This window comes from Callospermophilus lateralis, chromosome 1 (assembly GCF_048772815.1).
Source record: "Callospermophilus lateralis isolate mCalLat2 chromosome 1, mCalLat2.hap1, whole genome shotgun sequence".
NCBI classification, from domain to species: domain Eukaryota; kingdom Metazoa; phylum Chordata; class Mammalia; order Rodentia; family Sciuridae; genus Callospermophilus; species Callospermophilus lateralis.
The window spans coordinates 176,074,343-176,091,223 of record NC_135305.1 but is presented as its reverse complement, the minus strand read 5'-3'; the positions used below and the strand labels follow the sequence as shown (position 1 = coordinate 176,091,223).

The following is a 16,881-nucleotide window of genomic DNA, read 5'->3' as shown; positions in this document are numbered from 1 at the left end:
AAAGTAAATAAAAATGGAGACATATGCATGGCATCTGAACCTTCAGGGCCTGGTGGAGCCTGCTGAGGGGCTGGAGGCTGGAGTGTTGGTATGGAGCCAGAAAGGCCCAAGGGACAGTGCAGGAGGGACATGGGCATGTTCTTCCCTCACTGACCATTGGAAGAGGGGCACCTGCCTGGCCTCAGAGCCTCCTCAGGCCCCCAGTCCCTTCTGCTGGTTGCTGTTGTGAGACACATTTCAGGGGTTCCTGACCTGCTTTTTGAACCCAACCCTAGGCCTCTTCCAGATCAATGTAGGAAAAAGTTCCTGGAGGTCTGGGCTCTCCTGGGGGCATCAAGGGTGCAAGGAGTAGTGATCCTCTTCATTCCTACCTGCTCAGAGAGCTTGGGGAACAGATCGGTGCTGAGGTTGTTGACCTCCAGAGCCTGTGCCACTTCCATGGTCCAGTAGGTCTGGCAGCCAGCAATGGTCACCTGGCCAGGCCAATTCAGAACCCACTGGGTTCTGGGCATCTGAAAAGACAACAGGGGCAGGTTGATCTAGGCACTTTCGGGCTCTGACCCTTCCCCTCTTCTTCCTTTAAATGTTGTTTGTGCTTTGGCCTTTAAAACCTCTGGGCTCAAAGGGTCAATTGTGGACACGAAGGCTGGGCACAATGGTGCACTCAGATAATCCAAGTAGCTCTGGAGGCTGAGGCAAAAAGATCTCAAGTTCAAAGCCAGCCTCAGCAGCTTAGAGAGGTCCTAAGCAACTCAGTGAGACCCTGTCTCTAAATAAAATATAAAATGGGCTGCAGATATGGCTCCGTGGTTAAGTGCCCCTGGGTTTAATCCCTGGTACCAAAAAAAAAAAAAAAAAAAAAAAAAAGAGGAATCAATTGCAACTGTCCCTTAAAGAGAGATGCCATTATGCCCTGGGTAGGCAGAATCATTTTACTGAGCAGATGAGACCTTGGAGCAGACAGGTGGGAGCCCCAGATCAGGGAACACAGTCCCGGATTTAAATTCTGGCTCTGCTCTTGCAAATCACAATAGAATAGAAAACACCTCTGAACCTCCTCTGTGGGGTGCCTTGCCCTGCAGCCCAGTGGCTGATGGGAGGGCCTAGAGAAGTCTGCAGGTGTTATCCCAGCCCAAGGCTTGGGGTGAGTGTGATTATGATTATTATTAGGAGGAATTTCACTTTCTGGAGTGTGGGTAGAAAGTAAGGTTTCTGATTCCCGCCTTAGTCCCCAGAGATCCCATAAAGATGAGAACAACTGGCATTAGGGCTGTGGTCTAAGGAGGAAGCAGGTGGGAGCACAGAGAAGGCCTGGGAAGGGAGCAACATGGAGGGTGGCAGGAAGGCTCCATGGCAGGGCGTGCTCACTGTGGGATAGGCCAGGATGGCCCTCTCAATGAAGTTGCGCACGCTGGCCTTCATGCTCTGCTCCACCTCCCGCAACCAGTCCTCCACGTTGCTGGTCGGGTAGATGGAGAAGGTCAGCTTCACCTCTTCACCCTCCGCAGAGTACATGTGTGTGATCTCCAGGTCCTCCTGGAACAGCAGCTGCAGCCATGGTGGTGGTGGTGCGGCAGGGGGGGGCGAGAACAGGGTTACTCTGAATAAACTAGAAGCTGACCCCTCCCACTGCTGCCCTCCTGCCTTGGAAGGGAGCCTGAATGTCTTCTTGGCTGGGACTTCTCTGACTGCAGGTCCCCAGCTGTGCCCCAGCCCTGGCCTGATGCAGACCCTTGGGGAAGGAGGCTCAGTCTGTCCTGTGTGTCTCTGTTCTGCTCAGGTCTGTGTAACCTTCTTTGTGGAACAGGAGGAGATGAGGAGGGTTGTGAGCCTTTTGACCTCATGGGTCTCTTTCTCTCTCTGGATGCAACTCTACAACCATTAAACTAGACAGCTTTTTTTTTTTAAGTTGTAGGTGCACAATACCTCTATTTTATGTGGTGCTGTGGATGGAACCCAGTGCCTCCCATGTGCAAGGCACATGTTATGGTTATAGGTTATAGTCCCAGACCTCATGGGTGTCTTGATCTAGCCAACACCTCAGTGTGCTGGGGGACAGAGAGCCCTTAGATGAATTGGGAGCCAAGATTCCCCCAACCCAGAGCAGACAGGGGACAGTTCTGTAGCTGACCTTCCTCCCTCTAGCCCCAGGTGTGTCTCTGAAGACCAGACTCTCAATTTCCACCTTATCCCCACTAAGAGAGCTTGACACAAGGGATGTTCTTCCTGGAGTGTGCTCCAGGGGTCTTGGCCCTGAGCCCCAGGCCCAGCTACATACCCGGGCAATGTTCTCGAAGCACTTGCGCAGGTGGGGTTGCACGGCTGTGGGGTCCTTTGTCTGGGACAAGATCTCCAGCAGTTCGTCATCGGATAGGAAGTAGAATCTGCCACGGGAACAGGGATGAAAGAATGGGTCAGGCAGGCTCTCTGGGCCCTGGCAGCCTTGGCACCACTTAACATTCTTGCCCCCTAGCCTGGCAGGGCCCTTGAGGTTCATCCTCAAGGGCTGACACTGACAGTGGACAAGGGCCATGATGCCTACCTGGGGAAGGCACTCCGCTTGGTCTCCAGGTACTCGCTGAGGCCCTTCTGCACCAGGTCCAGCAGTTTGTTGCAGTCCCGAAGGCTGTCCAGTAATCTCTGGTCAGCGCATACATTGATTACCTGCAGGGGTTAGGGAGGCATGAGAACAAGTGAATGTGAGCATGCTCCAATTGGGAGGTTGCAAGGCAGGTTCACCCACACCACCTAGAGACCTTCAGAAGGAAGGAAGGGGCAGGAAAATTGTCCCTGAGTCAGGGGCTGCCTCCATCAGCCCTGCCAATGCCACAGAAAAAAAAGTCTATGATCAAAAAAAAAAAAAAAAAAATGAGGGTTAAACGAAGGTAAATAGTTTGCTTTGCTGCACGACTTGACAGGGCCTCTAAAATGATAATGTGGTAGGCAAATCTCCAAACCATCAACTGTGGTGCTTCTGAGGAGCATCTCTGGGACTAGGGAACCCAGACCTGAGCACATGGGCTACAATCAAAGCCTCAGATGTGTTCTCCAGTCCTTGTTTTAGGAGGGAAGAGACCGAGAGACTCCCAACAATGTGATCAGGCCCCTTGGGGGTCTTGGGTGCTCGCCAGCTCTGCCACACTTGCCTCCCGGTTCTCGTAGACATTCTTCATGATCTTCCTCCAGATCCGCTCCATGGTCTGATAGCGCTTACTCTCTACAGGCAGCTGCCGGGTGATGTCCTCAGAGCTGAAGATGGGCTCCAAGTAGAGCCAGGCCCGCTGACAGTTCAGCCATTCCTCCAGTACCTCCTAGGCAAGTGGGACAGGGTAAGGTGAGGATAGGAACTGCCAGGGCCTGGGGTCTGAGTTGGGTTCTGTTCCTCATGACCAAGTCATTTTGTCTCATCTGAGTGCTAGGCACCAGAGCCAGTGTCCACAGGGAAATTTCTAGATGGTGCTGTGAGCATGGAACTCCATGTGAAAACCAGGTGGAGAGATGCCTGCCCTCCAGAGAAATCCCATTACCCATGGGAAGTCCATGCCCTCTTCCCTTGGAAGAGCCAAGGTTTCTGTTCTTCCTATGAGGGACCATGCCCAAGCCAGCAAACCTCAAGGTGACAGGAAAGGGTCCTGGTAGTTCTCTGGAGTGCATGACCCTAGCATTCTCTGAGGTTCATTTTCGGGATCTTGAGATACCTAAAATGGTCTCTGAAACCTCAGTCCAAGGGTGAGACATCTTCAAAACAAGATATTTCCCCCTTCTGCCTCCCAACTCCCCATTTAGGAGGCTCCTCTCGTCTTCTCTCATCATTGCAAATTCATTCATTTATCTCCTCCTCGTGAACTGTGTGCCGCATTCAGCTCTGGCCAGGGCCATGCCAGGTCCAGGTGGTCACCAGGAGGAGTAGGGGAAGAGGGCATGGCTACTGCCCTTGAGAAGCCCTCAGTCCACTAAGGGGCCGGTTCTGCCCCTGGATCACCAAGAGCCCAGCATGGTGATAGCCTCTATATGAGGCACTGACCAAGGGACTCAGTGTGACTACTTTGCAGGTACACATTGGGAGAGTTGGCAAAATGTTTGTGCTGAGCCTTGGAGAAAATGGAAAGTGGGGATAAAACTGCAATGGAGCTGAGTAGTGCAGGCCTGTAATCCCAGCAACTTGGGAGGCCGAGATAGGAGGAATATGAGTTCAAAGCCAGCCTCAGCAATTTAGCAAGGCCCTAAGCAACTCAGCAAGACCCTATCTCAAAATAAAATATAAAAAAGGGCTGGGGATGTGGCTCAGTGGTTAAACATCTTGGGTTCAATCCCCAGTACCCCAAACAAAAACAAACAGGACATTATGAGCAAAGGAAGAACACCTAGGGGCAGTGCTGATCAGATCAGGAATCTCTAGGTGGTCCTGGGGCGTAGAGATAAGCCCTTCTCATCCAGTTTCTGGCCTTCACTGGAGGTCTTCCAGCAAGGCCCCAAGAAGGGACTGTCAGACATACCTTCAGGCCTGTTTTTCAGGGCTCTGTGGCTGCCTTTGCCTCTGGTTTTGAAAGCCAGAGACAAGAACAGTCCCAATGCCTTGGCTCCCTCTCCCCAAGGTAAATCCAAATGAGATATGGTTGAGGGCAGCGTGGGAAAGGGTAATGAGAGCTTTGGGGCCTCATGGTGTCCAGCCCACAAATTTCAACTGTTCCAATGGTTTTACCCTTTGAAGGTCTGTTAGTAACTATATTTTTTGGACTAACCCTGTCCTCTTCACATCCCTTCTGCTTTTCTTCAGTGGCCATACGTCATAGATGGACAGTCCCACCCATCCTGGTCTGTCTCTTCTGAATGGAAGAGAGCCAGGAGCTCAGAGAACATGGGCAAGGCCCTCCACTGCTTCAAGCCCCCATCCCCTTATGAGACAGGGTTCTCTGGGGGTGGGGAGGGGGAGAAAAGACAGGGGAAGGAGGGCCTACCTGGGTCAGCTTTAGTTTGCTCTCCCAGGAGTTGATGCGTTGCTCGAAGGGCTTCTTGTAGGGTGAGAAGGACATGCTCTGGGTCATGACGATGTGGTCGTCCAGCAGCTGTGAGGCCTCGTCTGGGCTCTTGAGAATGTAGGTGTCTGTCTCCTTGTAGGGCAGCACGTTGAACAGGATGGTTGACCACTCCTTCTCCATCTTGTCCAGTGCCTGGGGTGGGGGATGAATCAAGGCTGGGTCCCAGGAAGGGGCTGGCCATCATGCTCTCTGACCAGCACTGGTCAGGGAAGAACAGACCTAGTGAGTGACTTCTGCGTAGGGCCCTCTGGAGGATACACTCGGTTACCTGGTCCACAAGTCCTCAGTGGGTCCTTTTCTGACTTACTCTCCTACATGTGCTACATGTATATGACCCACTTACACACATGTGTTGGGAGGCAGCAAAGTTACCAGTGTGGGTGCTGGTCCTGGTTCTGACTGTGTCACCTTGGCCAGTTGCTGAACCACCCTCAGCCTTAAGGTACTCATCTATTATTTATTTAGTTAGTGGTGCTGGGGATCAGACCTAGGGCCTTGTGCACCCTAGGCAAGTACTCTACCACTGAGCTCATGTACTCATCTGCTAAATAAGGATAATGCGATCAACTTTTTCCTGGAATCTGGAGAGGAGTAACTGAGGAATAATAGCCAAGCACTTTACATACATGATTAACTCACTTAATAGAATGCACCTCACCCCCTGGGCATGACTGGCCCCAGGAATGGGGCCAATTACTATCAGTCTCCCAAGTGGCTGTCATTGCAAAGGCCAGAGGCCAAGTGCTAAGGTTTGGCAGGGCCAATCCGGTGGGGTGGGGTGGGTCTGCTGGTGGCTGCTTACCTGCTCGATGGCATACTCCTTGCCAGCCACCTCAGCCACCTTGCTGATACTTTCGATATGGTCCTGCAGGTTCATCTCGAGGCAGCGGGAAAAGGTCAGGTTGGCCTTGGGCCTGACGTTGATGTTGATCTCATTGGACAGTATATCCCAGTGCCGGTTCCGCATGCCAGGGTTGCGCAAGCCCTGGATCAGTGGGATGTATGGCTTGAACTCCTCAATACGGGCTCGAATATCTAAAGCCACATCCTGGCAGGCTGTTGGGTAGGGAGGCAGGCATAAGAGGCAGCCAACATTGGCAGGGGGAAGGTGGGGACAGGCTGGCTTGGCCACCTACCTTGGATGTCCTTGAACTGCTTTACGCACTTATGCATGGTCTTGAAGGACTCAACGACGTTCTTCTCCAGCTGCTCAGCATCAATAGCTGTCAAGGGGTCATTCATCCAGCTTTCAGACCAGCGCAGCCAGTCGGAGGCTGTGGTCCAGAGGTCCAGGTAAGGCTGGAAGTCCTTCACCATCCTGGAAAGCTTGTCGTACTGCAGGGACCGAGGGCAGGGTTGGGATGCTCCCCAGGCTCTCTCCACCCTGCTCCTACTTGGGCCAGCTACTCTCTCCCTCCTTGTTCCTGAGTGCTATCCCTGTTCCTGTGCCAGAGACCCAGGCATGGCCTCCCTTCTTTCTGTCCCTCCCAGGCTATGGTCTCCTGCGTCTTTCCAGTAGCCTCCTGAAAGCCAAGGTCAGATTATCTCCTCTCTGCAGCATGCTCAGTCCTGCCCCAACATGTCAGACCCTGGGCACAGCAGCTGGATTCTGCTTGTGACTATAGCTGCAAGCTGCTTCCTGAAGCCCGGGGGATCAAGAGGGGACAGTGCCTGCGGGAGGCCTACATTGGTGACGGGCAAGCCAAAGATGCGCTCGCGGTTGTTGTAGAGCATTGCCAACTGCTGGCAGTCCTTCAGCTGCTTCTTGACCCGCCGCACCTCGTTGGCAATTTCGTGTGCTCTTGCAATCTCCACGTGGATGGAGAAGCCAGCTACCACAAGCTGCAAGCCAAGAAGCAAGGGTCACATGCCCCTGCAGCACCACCATGCCCATGCGTGTCCGCCTACTCCCACCCCAAGGAACCTGAGTTCCTGGGGCTTTGACTCCTCCCAGCTCTGAGGGGACTTTGGAGTGACAGGTTGGTAGCCCATTACAGGCAGGCTGACTGCCCCATGGTGACCTGGCAATGCTCGGGGAAAGGAGGGGGAGACTCAGTGCCCTAATCACTTGTGCCCACTGCCCACTGGGGCAACACGGACACAAGAGAAGACTTAGGGCCCACTCCTCTGAATTCTTCTGAAGCTTGCTGCTCAGGCTTCTCTTTGGCCTTTCTGTTCATTTTTTCAGCCGTGTATCCATTCACTTATCCACGCATCCATCACGCATTGACAAAACATGTCTTAAATGCAAGAAATGAGGCCAGGCCTGCAGCACAGTGTGTGTGTGTGTGTGTGTGTGTGTGTGTGTGTGTGTGCAGAGGATCCTAGCACAGAGCCCTCCACCAAGCCCCACCTGCAGCCCTTCCAGCTTCTCCTGGAAGTTGTTCTGATCCATGACCTGGATTTTGTGGAACTTTTCTTCTTCCTCGATATGCTGTTGCCGCACCATCTCTAACTGCCCGAGGATCTTAGAGGGCCAGTTGCTGGCTGCCCACCTGGCCAGGATGGGAGTTGGGATGGGGAGAAATGCCACAGCTGAAATGATGGGGTGAAGAGGCCAGACAAGGATACTCTTCCAGGAACCCAGGGCCTGGGTAAGAGCAGGATTGGGGGAACCTAGGTAGCAGTTAGAGTCAGCTGGACTGGGAAACTGGGAAGTCCAACTGAGCGGAGAGATACCACCTTCCATCAACAGGGAGGCCACCTCTGCCCTAACCTTTGGGAGCTGCGGTCGGCTTGCAGTGAGGTGCATACCCAATGGGCCCAGGAGGATGAGAAGAGGGATGCTAAGTTCCCTCTGAAGCCCCATGGATGGTAGGGCCTCACCTCACACGAAGCAAAGCAACATTGGTGACAAACCAAGGCCACCGGGCCAGCTTCCTTCCTATCATATCAATTCCCTCTGCTTAGCTAATGTAGGCCATCCATGGAACTTGGGAATTCCACCTCCATAGCCTAGGAGGCCAACCCTGAGGGGAGGCCCCTCTTGAGCACCTGTCAGGATGGTGTCTTGGAGTTCCTGTGCAGGGGCTCTGATGCTCTTGAAGCTCCCCAACTTGTCTGTGAGGCAGGGCTGGGGGAGGGGTTTCTAGTGGCCCAGAGACTGCCCACCAGGTGGGGCCTTGCCTTCTCTCAGTGCTCCTCAACCACAAAGCCGGGCCCTAGGTCCAGGTAACCATGTGTCGATGGGACAGAGACTAGACTGAAGAAGCAGGTGGGCCCCTCCACCAAGAGGATTGTGCCCCAAATGATTTCTTTCTGCTCCATTGATTACCTGGCCCTGCCTGGCCCTGGCCCCTGTGTGGAGTCATGACCTCTTTCATCTTGGCAAGGCATTTATTCCTTCCTTCCTTCCTTCCTTCCTTCCTTCCTTCCTTCCTTTCTTTCTTTCCTTTCTTTCTTTCTGACTGGGGATTTAACCACTGAGCTATGTCCCCATCCCTTTTTAATTTTAATTTTGAGACAAGGTTTCCTTAAACTGCGGAGACTGGGCTTCAACTTGTGATCTTCCTCCCTCAGCCTCCCAAGTGGCTGGTATTCCAGGCCACTGTGCCCAGCTTGGCAAGGCATTTTGGTGTGATTCCACAACCTGTAGCAGCTGGGACATATGAGAAACCCTGTAGCACCTCCTTCCCCATTCCCTGCGAGTGTGGGAGACAATGTTCCCACTCACTTGTCATTGAAGTCCTCTGTGCTGAGGTTGTAAAAGAATTCGTCCATGACCTCGTAGTCACTCATGACTTTGACAATCCGCTCCTACATGAACGGGGGTGATAAGAACTGTGCTGGGGAAAGGGTCTATTGGGACGGGGCTGTCTGAAGTGACTGGGGACTAGGGAGGGACTGTTCCCTTCCAGAGAGGAGAGGCCTGGGTAGAAGGAGATGGACAGGGTGGAGAGACCAGCAGCAGGACCAGGGCTCCAAGAACCATGACCACCTCATTTGTAGTTTCCAGGCCCCTGACCCATGCCTTCGGTCCTTGTGACCTCCCACACTGTATAGCTCCTCGTATCTGCCAACGCCCCTACACCTTCTGAAGTCCACATGTCCTCCTGGTATCTACCTCACCTCCAGCCTCTGAACTCCTAATCTCCCAGCCCTGCCCCTGTCCCCAGTCCCTGAATATTAAAGCCCAGTACCTCCAGCATCAAGTCCCCTAAGTGTCCACCGGACTTCCAGTCCTACCGGGCTCCTCCTGAACACCGGTCCCCAGTCCCATGTGCCCACCTTACCTCCAGCCCCACTTGTTTCTCGGGGATGCCCTTCATCCACTCTCGCAGCTCGGCCAGCTCCTCAATGCTGTTGGGCTTCTCGTAGATCTTGCGGCTAATAGCGCGGAACTCCTCGCAGATCTGGCAGTGGGAGGAAGGTGCCGGGGAGGGCTATGTGACCCCTCTTTACCTTCTTTGGGGCCTGCTTCTCCTTCTAGGTCCCTCGTGGCTCCCAACAGGTAACTGTTCCACCCCCATCACTCTGCAGTGCTTTCTATGAAAGACACTCCCTGGGTTGCTGAGGTCTCTCGAGAGGCAAGGGTGTCTCTCAGTAGGCTTTATCCTCCCAGATTTCTCTGGTCCCACCAACACACTCAAGGCTTCTGAGGCCTGCATTGGCATACCCTTAGCTCTGCAGAACCAGCGATTCCAGGGTGTGCTAAGTCAGGGCTTCCCAGGTCTCTGTGAGTCCAGGAAAGGAGAAAGCAACCTCCTACACGGGATAGCTCAAGATCAAGACAGGGGGACTTCCATTTCCTTCTCTTGGCCTAGGCCTCTGCAGATACCCCTGACCCTGCTTGGGGACATATTGCTAGCAGGAGTATACCATCTACGCAAGGATGCTTGTATTGAAGCTGTGGTCACTGGGGCAAGGCTGATGGGCACCTACACTGTCCACCTCCTTGTGCAGGTTCTTGGCCAGGATGTCTAGCATGGAAGTGGCCAGGGCTTTGCGCTTCTTGGACAGGCTCTGCTTGACATTGTCCACGTTGATGTAGAAGGGCCCGATGATGATGCTGCTGGGCAGCGAGTTGTCCAGGATCTCTTTCTCCTTCAGGTGGGTCTTCACCACCTCCCGCACCTCGTTTGCCGATGGGCACTGTGTCTGGTAGGCCCTTAGGACAGGGAGCACAGGTGAGGGGCAGAGCAGAGTGAGCGAGGTGGGTGGGGGATACACACGGACACACTCAGGCTTGAACGCATACACGCAGAAGCACGCACGCACTTGAGGAAGACACTGATGTCGTTGTTGTTCAGCTCCAGGTACTTTCTGTACTCCTTGGCGTAGGCCTGCAGGGGGATCATGGCCTTGCACAGGGCATTGGTGATGGTGGACCTGAGTTCCTCCACCAGAGGCTCATGAAGCCCCACGGACTCTAGCAGAGGGTCGCCGCTGATAAAGATGTCCTCCATCACCATCTAGGAGAAAAGGGGCCGGAAGGGGCAGAACTGGTTGAGCTGTGGGGTAGGTGGGCAGAGGGACTGGAAATTCAGCTGTGCTCCCAGGGAGCTAGGCAAGCAGGGGCAGGGTGTGATCTCGAAACTGAGTGGGTGACAGTGCTCAAAGCATGGAGTGGCAAGTCCTACAGGGGGCTGAAGACCAATTCGAGGCCAGAAGCCACCATGAGGCCCACTGAGGGACAATATCCTCCTCTGCCTGGCCTCACTCAGCCCAGTTCCAAGGAAAAGAGCAGAAGGGGCGACCATGCTGCTGACTGACTGGCAGGGGAGATGAGAGGGGACTTGAGTTGCAGGGTTTTGGGGGTCTAGGGAGTGGGCTACGTGCAGCTGGGTACACTAGTCCCCTGTGTGGATGTTGGCCCTTGTTCACTCTCAGGATGAAGAGAGAGGCCAGTCCCAGGAAGTTCATGAGTTCAAAGCTAGCCTCAGCAACTTAGTGAGGTCCTAAGCAACTTGACAAGACCCTGTCTCTAAATAAAAATTTTAAAAGGACTGGGGATGTGGCTCAGTGGTTAAGTGCCCACTGTCCAAGTCCTCTGTCTCTGGGTGCCTCTGCAAAGATTGGTCCCTCCACCAAGTAGCCCCAACATAACCTGTTTCTTCTCACACCTCAGGTACAAAAAGAAAGAGAGAGAGGGAGAGGGAGAGGGAGAGGGAGAGGGAGAGGGAGAGGGAGAGGGAGAGAGAGAGAGAGAGAGAGAGAGAGAGAGAGAGAGAGAGACCAGAAGCTGGGTGGGATCAAAGGAGTAGGACTCAGGGCTGTGGCAGTATTAGTCCTGCAAATCCAGGATTCAAATTGCAGTTCTCACTCTTAGCAGCTCTGGGACCGAGGCTAAAAACGGAACTTCTCCAGGTTTACAAAGTGGAGATGTGAAGAGCTCACAATTCAATTTATGGTGAGGATTAAAGAAGATATTTGAGAACTTCAGAGCCAAGCACACTGCCCGCCAGTTGGGAGACCTGTTGTAGAACTTTAACAGCTCTGATATTAGTGGCAGCACCCTGCAGTGTGGAGAGCCACTAACAGCCAGGGAAGCAGATACCCAGGACCTGCCCAAGCTGCACTGTGTACCTTCTCCAACTGGGGCACAGAGTGGGTGGCCAGGATTCCCTTGTCAAAGAGGTTGAGCAGAGATGTCTCAAACTGCTCCAGCGCTGTGCTGTAGTGCACCCCTGAGCTGTCCAGCACCAGGTCCACAATGAACAGGGGATTCTTCCGGGGCCTAAGAGGCAATGGTCAGGCTGATTATGCACAAGGGTCTGAGGAGCACCCCTTGCCCTTCCTTGGTCCCTCCACCCAGTTCTATGACTCTTGAGCTTCTCCATGCATGTGACTGGCTTCCTCCTTCCTTCCAGAAATGTCCAAGTTACCAGAGAGAAAGATCCCGGCCAGTCAAGTTCCTCTGCAACTACCTTGTGCCCAGAGATTCCCAGGCACCACAGAGAGGAAGAGCCATCTCCCTGTCCTGAGGTCCTCAGGGAAGATTGGCCTAAGCTCTCCCTGGAAGCCCACATTCTTGGCTTCAGATGTCCACGACCCACCGAAAGCTCCACGTCTGGATCCCAGCAGGAGCCCCTCTAACAGCTTCTGTCTCACTTAGATGAAATCCATCCCCTGGGAACCTTTCATGATCTGGAATGGTCTCTACAATCTCTCCCACTTCATCCTGAACCAGGCTTCTCTGCCCCTCCCCACTCCAGTCACACTTGCCAGCCTGTCCTTCCTCCACTGTCCCAAGTCCTCTATCCCCTGGGTGCCTCTGCACAGGTTGGTCCCTCCACCTAGTAAGCCCCAACATAACCTGTTTCTTCAGGTCTCAGCTCAGATGTCATCTTCTCTCTGGAGCCCTTGACAAAGGCCCACCCCCAATTATCTATCCTAACCCCTAACAAAATCACCCATTGTATTTTCTGTTTAAGGGTTTTGTTGTTTGTCTTCCAGAGAGAAAAGAAACTGTATCTCTGGTTTCCATAGAACCATGCCTGTTTCATGGAAAGCACTCAAAGAATACTTCTCAACTGAGTAACTCATAGATGGAGTGAATGAGGGTCACCCAAATGCAAGCCAGGGCTTGTGGGGCATTGCCTGGTAGCTTAGGGGGCACAGCCCTCCTCAGAGACCCACCATCCACAGGATGCTGCTTAGCATCTTGGTCCTGGCTGCATGGACCAAGCCACTAGGGCCTGGCAAGGAATAGCTGCCTCTGCCCAGCAGGGCCCCACCTGTAGGGGCTGTTTATGAGGTCCTCCCCCCAGACCATGTCATCGGTGCAGTCAAGCACACTGCAGCAGGCATCGCTGATGAACTGTGAGAAGCTGGTGAGTGAGTCTTGCACCAGGAAGCGCAGCGTGTCCTGAAGCATGTACTTGATCAACTCCATCAGCTTGCGCAGCTTCGATATGAGGTACACCTCCCAGTTGGTCTCATAGAGGTTGTACCAGCCCTTGCTCATGTCACGTAGGCTGCTGCGCATGGCTACCTTCAGCGTGCTGACCCAGCTGTCCTTGAGGAACATTTGCACCTGGAGTGGTCACGGAAGTCATTACAAAGCCCACCCCAGGGACCCACCGTCCACAGCTGCTGTGCTATAGGACTCTACACACTTGGATTTTGAGGTGGCCTCAGGACTCATCTGAGGGATCTCTCCCACCCCCAACTTACTGCCAAAGTGACTAAAACACAAACCCTACCAACCCATCTCTTCACATGCCCCCCAGGGCCCAGGGCTGCTCAATGGGGAAGGAGGGAGAGAGGGAAAGATACAGATCAGGGCTTTCCCTCCAGCCATGAAGACAGACAGAGACAAGGGAGGAGTACATCTTGCACACACGTAGGTATATATACCTACATACACGCAGAGTGACCTTAATGGAGTGGAGGGAGGCTGCCTTCTGCCTCCCTCACATCTGATCCTCAGGTGGACCCAGAAGTGGGGTTTTCCAAGACAAGGGACCTGCCCCATGACAACCAGGCCTGGCATAAAGTGATTAGGAAGGGAGCCAGACTCTCCTTTTCTTTTCAAGACAAGTCACACACCTGGCCCCACTGCAGGCCCCCAAAAGACCTTGGAAGAGGCCATGGCCTTATCTAAGTGACCTACTAAGCCTGAGCTTTCCAGGGATTCTGATGTGTTGGCTCCCAGGGCCTGACTGTGCCCGCCCACCATGCCTGGGTACCCAGGCACCTGGGAGATGGTCTGAGACTGGATCTGCTCGAACTCCTCCAGGCGGCTGTACTTGGAGAGGTTGGAGTGGAACAGCGACATGGCGGTCACCTTGTTGCACTCAGCCCGCACCTTGCTCAGGGCTGTGATGACTTCGGATCGTGTGAGCAGGGACACAAAGGTGAAGTCCTCCTTCTGCTCCCGGAAGGGGTACTTGGGGACACTCACCAGGCCTGCAGGGGTGGGAGCCTGAGGTCAGCATTAGACCTGCCTAGGACACACCAGGGGTAAGGACACATCCACGGGGTGCTATGTGGAGGGACAGGGCTCTCTTATCTCCTCCCCTAAAACAGAGAGCCACATTCCTAGAGCCCCTCTTTTCCCAGAGCTTGCTGGAGTGGCCCAGACACCTTCAGTGAGTTGCCTGCGCTGGGAAAAAGATAAACTCCAGACCTCCCTAGTCATAGTCCCTTTTGAGAATTGGGTGGCAACTGCGGTCTCTCTCCCTATTTTCTCCCATCCATGCTACACACAACCTGAGGCCTGCCTAGAGCCTGCCCTAGAACCCCAAGGAAGGATGATGTGGGAACCGGGGCCCGTCAGAGCCTACCCTGCTGTCCACACCCCAGCCTGCGCCCTGGGCCCAGCGTTTAGGAAAGCCAGGTCTAGGAGATGGAGTTAGCAGGGATCAGAGAACTCAAAGCAGAGATTTCTTAGGGGACCTGACATCTTTCTCTGAGGCTCAATCTGCCATGCACTCATGGGGCTGCAGTGATGCCAGGCTTACCCTTGCTACTGGAGGAAGAAAGGGCTTGGTGACCTCGAGGCCTGACCATCAGAGCCCCGGGCATCGACTTCTGAACGATGGCTTTCCTGGTACACATTTACCCTGTGGCTTCTGCATTACTCAGAGTCCCCCTCCCTCTCCCCTGACCAGAGCTCTTCAGACAGCCGACACAAGGGTATAAATGCTGGGGACAAGGTGGTGCAAGGGAGGGTCAGGCTCATGGGGCCCACAGCAGCAGGACAAGTGATCCTAGAGGGAGAGATGGAAGGGGGCACTGACCAGCTGGATGGCCTCAGGACCTGACAACCCTCACCTTGCTCTGGCACCGTCTCCTCCTCCTTCTCAGGCAGGGTCACATAGGAGAACGTGTCAGGCTTGGAGGAGACAATCTGGTCAAAGTTGATCTTGTTCATGCTGCGTTCATAGTCCAGGCTCACTTCTCGGGCGAGATTGCTGAGGTGCTCGAGGACCCTGTCCACGGTGAGGGAGTTGAGGGTTATCAGGGCCTCCACACATACAGTTGACCCATGCTGTGGGCCAGCTGCCGTGCGCTCTGTCCTGGCATAGACCTGGGACATCAGCTTGAAGCTTCCTCTCTGGATACATGGGCATACTTCCACCTGTCCCTGAGCCAATAACCTCCTTGCCCCTTGTTCCCTGCTGCTTTTATAACCCCCCTCATATCAGTCCCTGAGTCTGTGCATTTGGCTTCCAGCTTCTCGATGTTGTCCCAGGGCCAGGTCCCCTGTTCCCACCTCCACCCACTCCAATCCACTCCCTGAAAAACTCAAATCTGATCACACCTTTCTGCTTAAAATCCATCTATGCTTTTCTTAGCTCCTAAGGTACAGACCAATCTCTTTATGATGATGTAAGAGGACCTTCCATTGGCCCCTTCCTACTCTCCTTGTGGACCAGGCTCCCCAATTTCATCCCGTTCCCACCACAGGAAGCCCCTCTGAGTCTGTGGAGACTCCAGGCCCTTGCTCACCTCAGAGCCTTTGCACATACTGTTTCAGCTGGTGGCCACACTCTTGTCCACTCAGCCCCTACTTAAGCCTGACTAGCCTGGGATTTCTGTCCCGGGCCAATCTCATTTCCTGAGGAAGAGGGCAGGCCCGAGGTATGATCCCAAAGTGCTCCCCATCCCCCACCATCCCAATACTCCTCACACTATGTTCAGTGGCTGTGCCCCCTCTGGACCAGTGAGCACCAGGTGGGGAGGGTCAGTGCAGGGAGGCTAGGGTCCAGCTCATGGTCATTTCTGCTGTGCTGTGCAGAATGCATTTACAGGATGCCCAGAACACAGACGTTGAACACACATGCAAAGAACAACAGTTACTATTATGGTATTATGTAAAAATGTGGATGTGTAACCGATGTGATTCTGCAATCTTTGTAATGCTTTGAATAACCAATAAAAAAAAAAAAAAAAAAGAATTAAAGGAATGAAGCCGGGTGTGGCAGGGCATGCCTATGATCCCAGTGGCTTGGGAGGCTGAGGTAGGAGGGTCTTGAGTTCAAAACCATCCTCAGCAACTTAGTGAGGGCCTGAGCAGCTTGGTGAGAACCTGTCTCAAAATAAAAAAAAAATTAAAAGGACTGGGGATGTGGCTCAGTAATCATCCAGTGACTCTGGGTTCAATACCTGGTACTCAAAAATAAATAAATAAATAAATTTTTAAAAATGTTGTTGGGACAACTGGTCAATCATTTGGAAAAATAAAAACTTAGATCCACACTACATATAAGGATGAATCAAGAAAATCTATGCAATACCATACACGTACGAGAAGAAAACCTCACTATAAAGCAAGACTTTCCGACTTGACTCAAATTTCAGATGTAGTTAAAGATAAGATTAATAAAATTGCTTTACTATTTTATTATATGGCAAAAATCACCATAGAAAAGTCAAAATACAACTGAAATACCAGGAGATATTGATGACATATATCACAGATAAAGAGCCAATATCCCTAATATACAAACAACTCTTAAAACTGGAAAGAAAAATCCTAAACTGAGAAACAAAACAAGGCAAAAAACAAAACAAAACAACAACAAAAAGAACAAGCAAAAGATAAATAGGTAAGTCACAAAAAGATTATCTTTAATACTATGAAAAGATGGAGAAGATATTCAGCCTCACTTATAATAAGACAAAATGAAAGCCACACTGAGATACCATTTCTTCCTTACCTTCCAGAGTGGTCAAAAATTAAATAGTATTAAATATACTCTGGGAAAGGCTGTAAAGAAGCAGGCATGCTCATACATTGCTGGTGGGAGTTCAAAATGGTACAAGGAAAATTTGGCAATACCTAATATGGCTGGGTGCAGTGGTGTACACTTGTAATCTCAACAGTTCTGGAGGCTGAGGCAGGAAGATCTTAAGTTCAAAGCAGCCTCAGCAACTTAGCAAGGCCCTAAGCAAC

The 16,881-nt window shown here is 52.7% G+C and overlaps 1 protein-coding gene across 1 annotated transcript in view; it reads right to left on the bottom strand.

Annotated features, from left to right (window-relative positions):
- Dnah1 (dynein axonemal heavy chain 1) overlaps positions 1 to 16,881 on the bottom strand; it is a 66,642-nt gene that overhangs the window by 37,070 nt on the left and 12,691 nt on the right. The window contains exons 8-25 of the mRNA XM_076856263.1: positions 14,757 to 14,914; positions 13,678 to 13,889; positions 12,716 to 13,014; positions 11,565 to 11,715; positions 10,257 to 10,450; positions 9,921 to 10,146; positions 9,272 to 9,391; positions 8,713 to 8,795; positions 7,393 to 7,534; positions 6,726 to 6,881; positions 6,176 to 6,374; positions 5,842 to 6,095; positions 4,959 to 5,171; positions 3,147 to 3,311; positions 2,543 to 2,664; positions 2,279 to 2,384; positions 1,369 to 1,548; positions 372 to 512 (exon numbers count right to left, since the gene is read on the bottom strand). Coding sequence (XP_076712378.1) covers positions 372 to 512; positions 1,369 to 1,548; positions 2,279 to 2,384; positions 2,543 to 2,664; positions 3,147 to 3,311; positions 4,959 to 5,171; positions 5,842 to 6,095; positions 6,176 to 6,374; positions 6,726 to 6,881; positions 7,393 to 7,534; positions 8,713 to 8,795; positions 9,272 to 9,391; positions 9,921 to 10,146; positions 10,257 to 10,450; positions 11,565 to 11,715; positions 12,716 to 13,014; positions 13,678 to 13,889; positions 14,757 to 14,914 — 3,121 coding nt within the window. The remainder of the gene's footprint in view (positions 1 to 371; positions 513 to 1,368; positions 1,549 to 2,278; positions 2,385 to 2,542; positions 2,665 to 3,146; positions 3,312 to 4,958; positions 5,172 to 5,841; positions 6,096 to 6,175; positions 6,375 to 6,725; positions 6,882 to 7,392; positions 7,535 to 8,712; positions 8,796 to 9,271; positions 9,392 to 9,920; positions 10,147 to 10,256; positions 10,451 to 11,564; positions 11,716 to 12,715; positions 13,015 to 13,677; positions 13,890 to 14,756; positions 14,915 to 16,881) is intronic.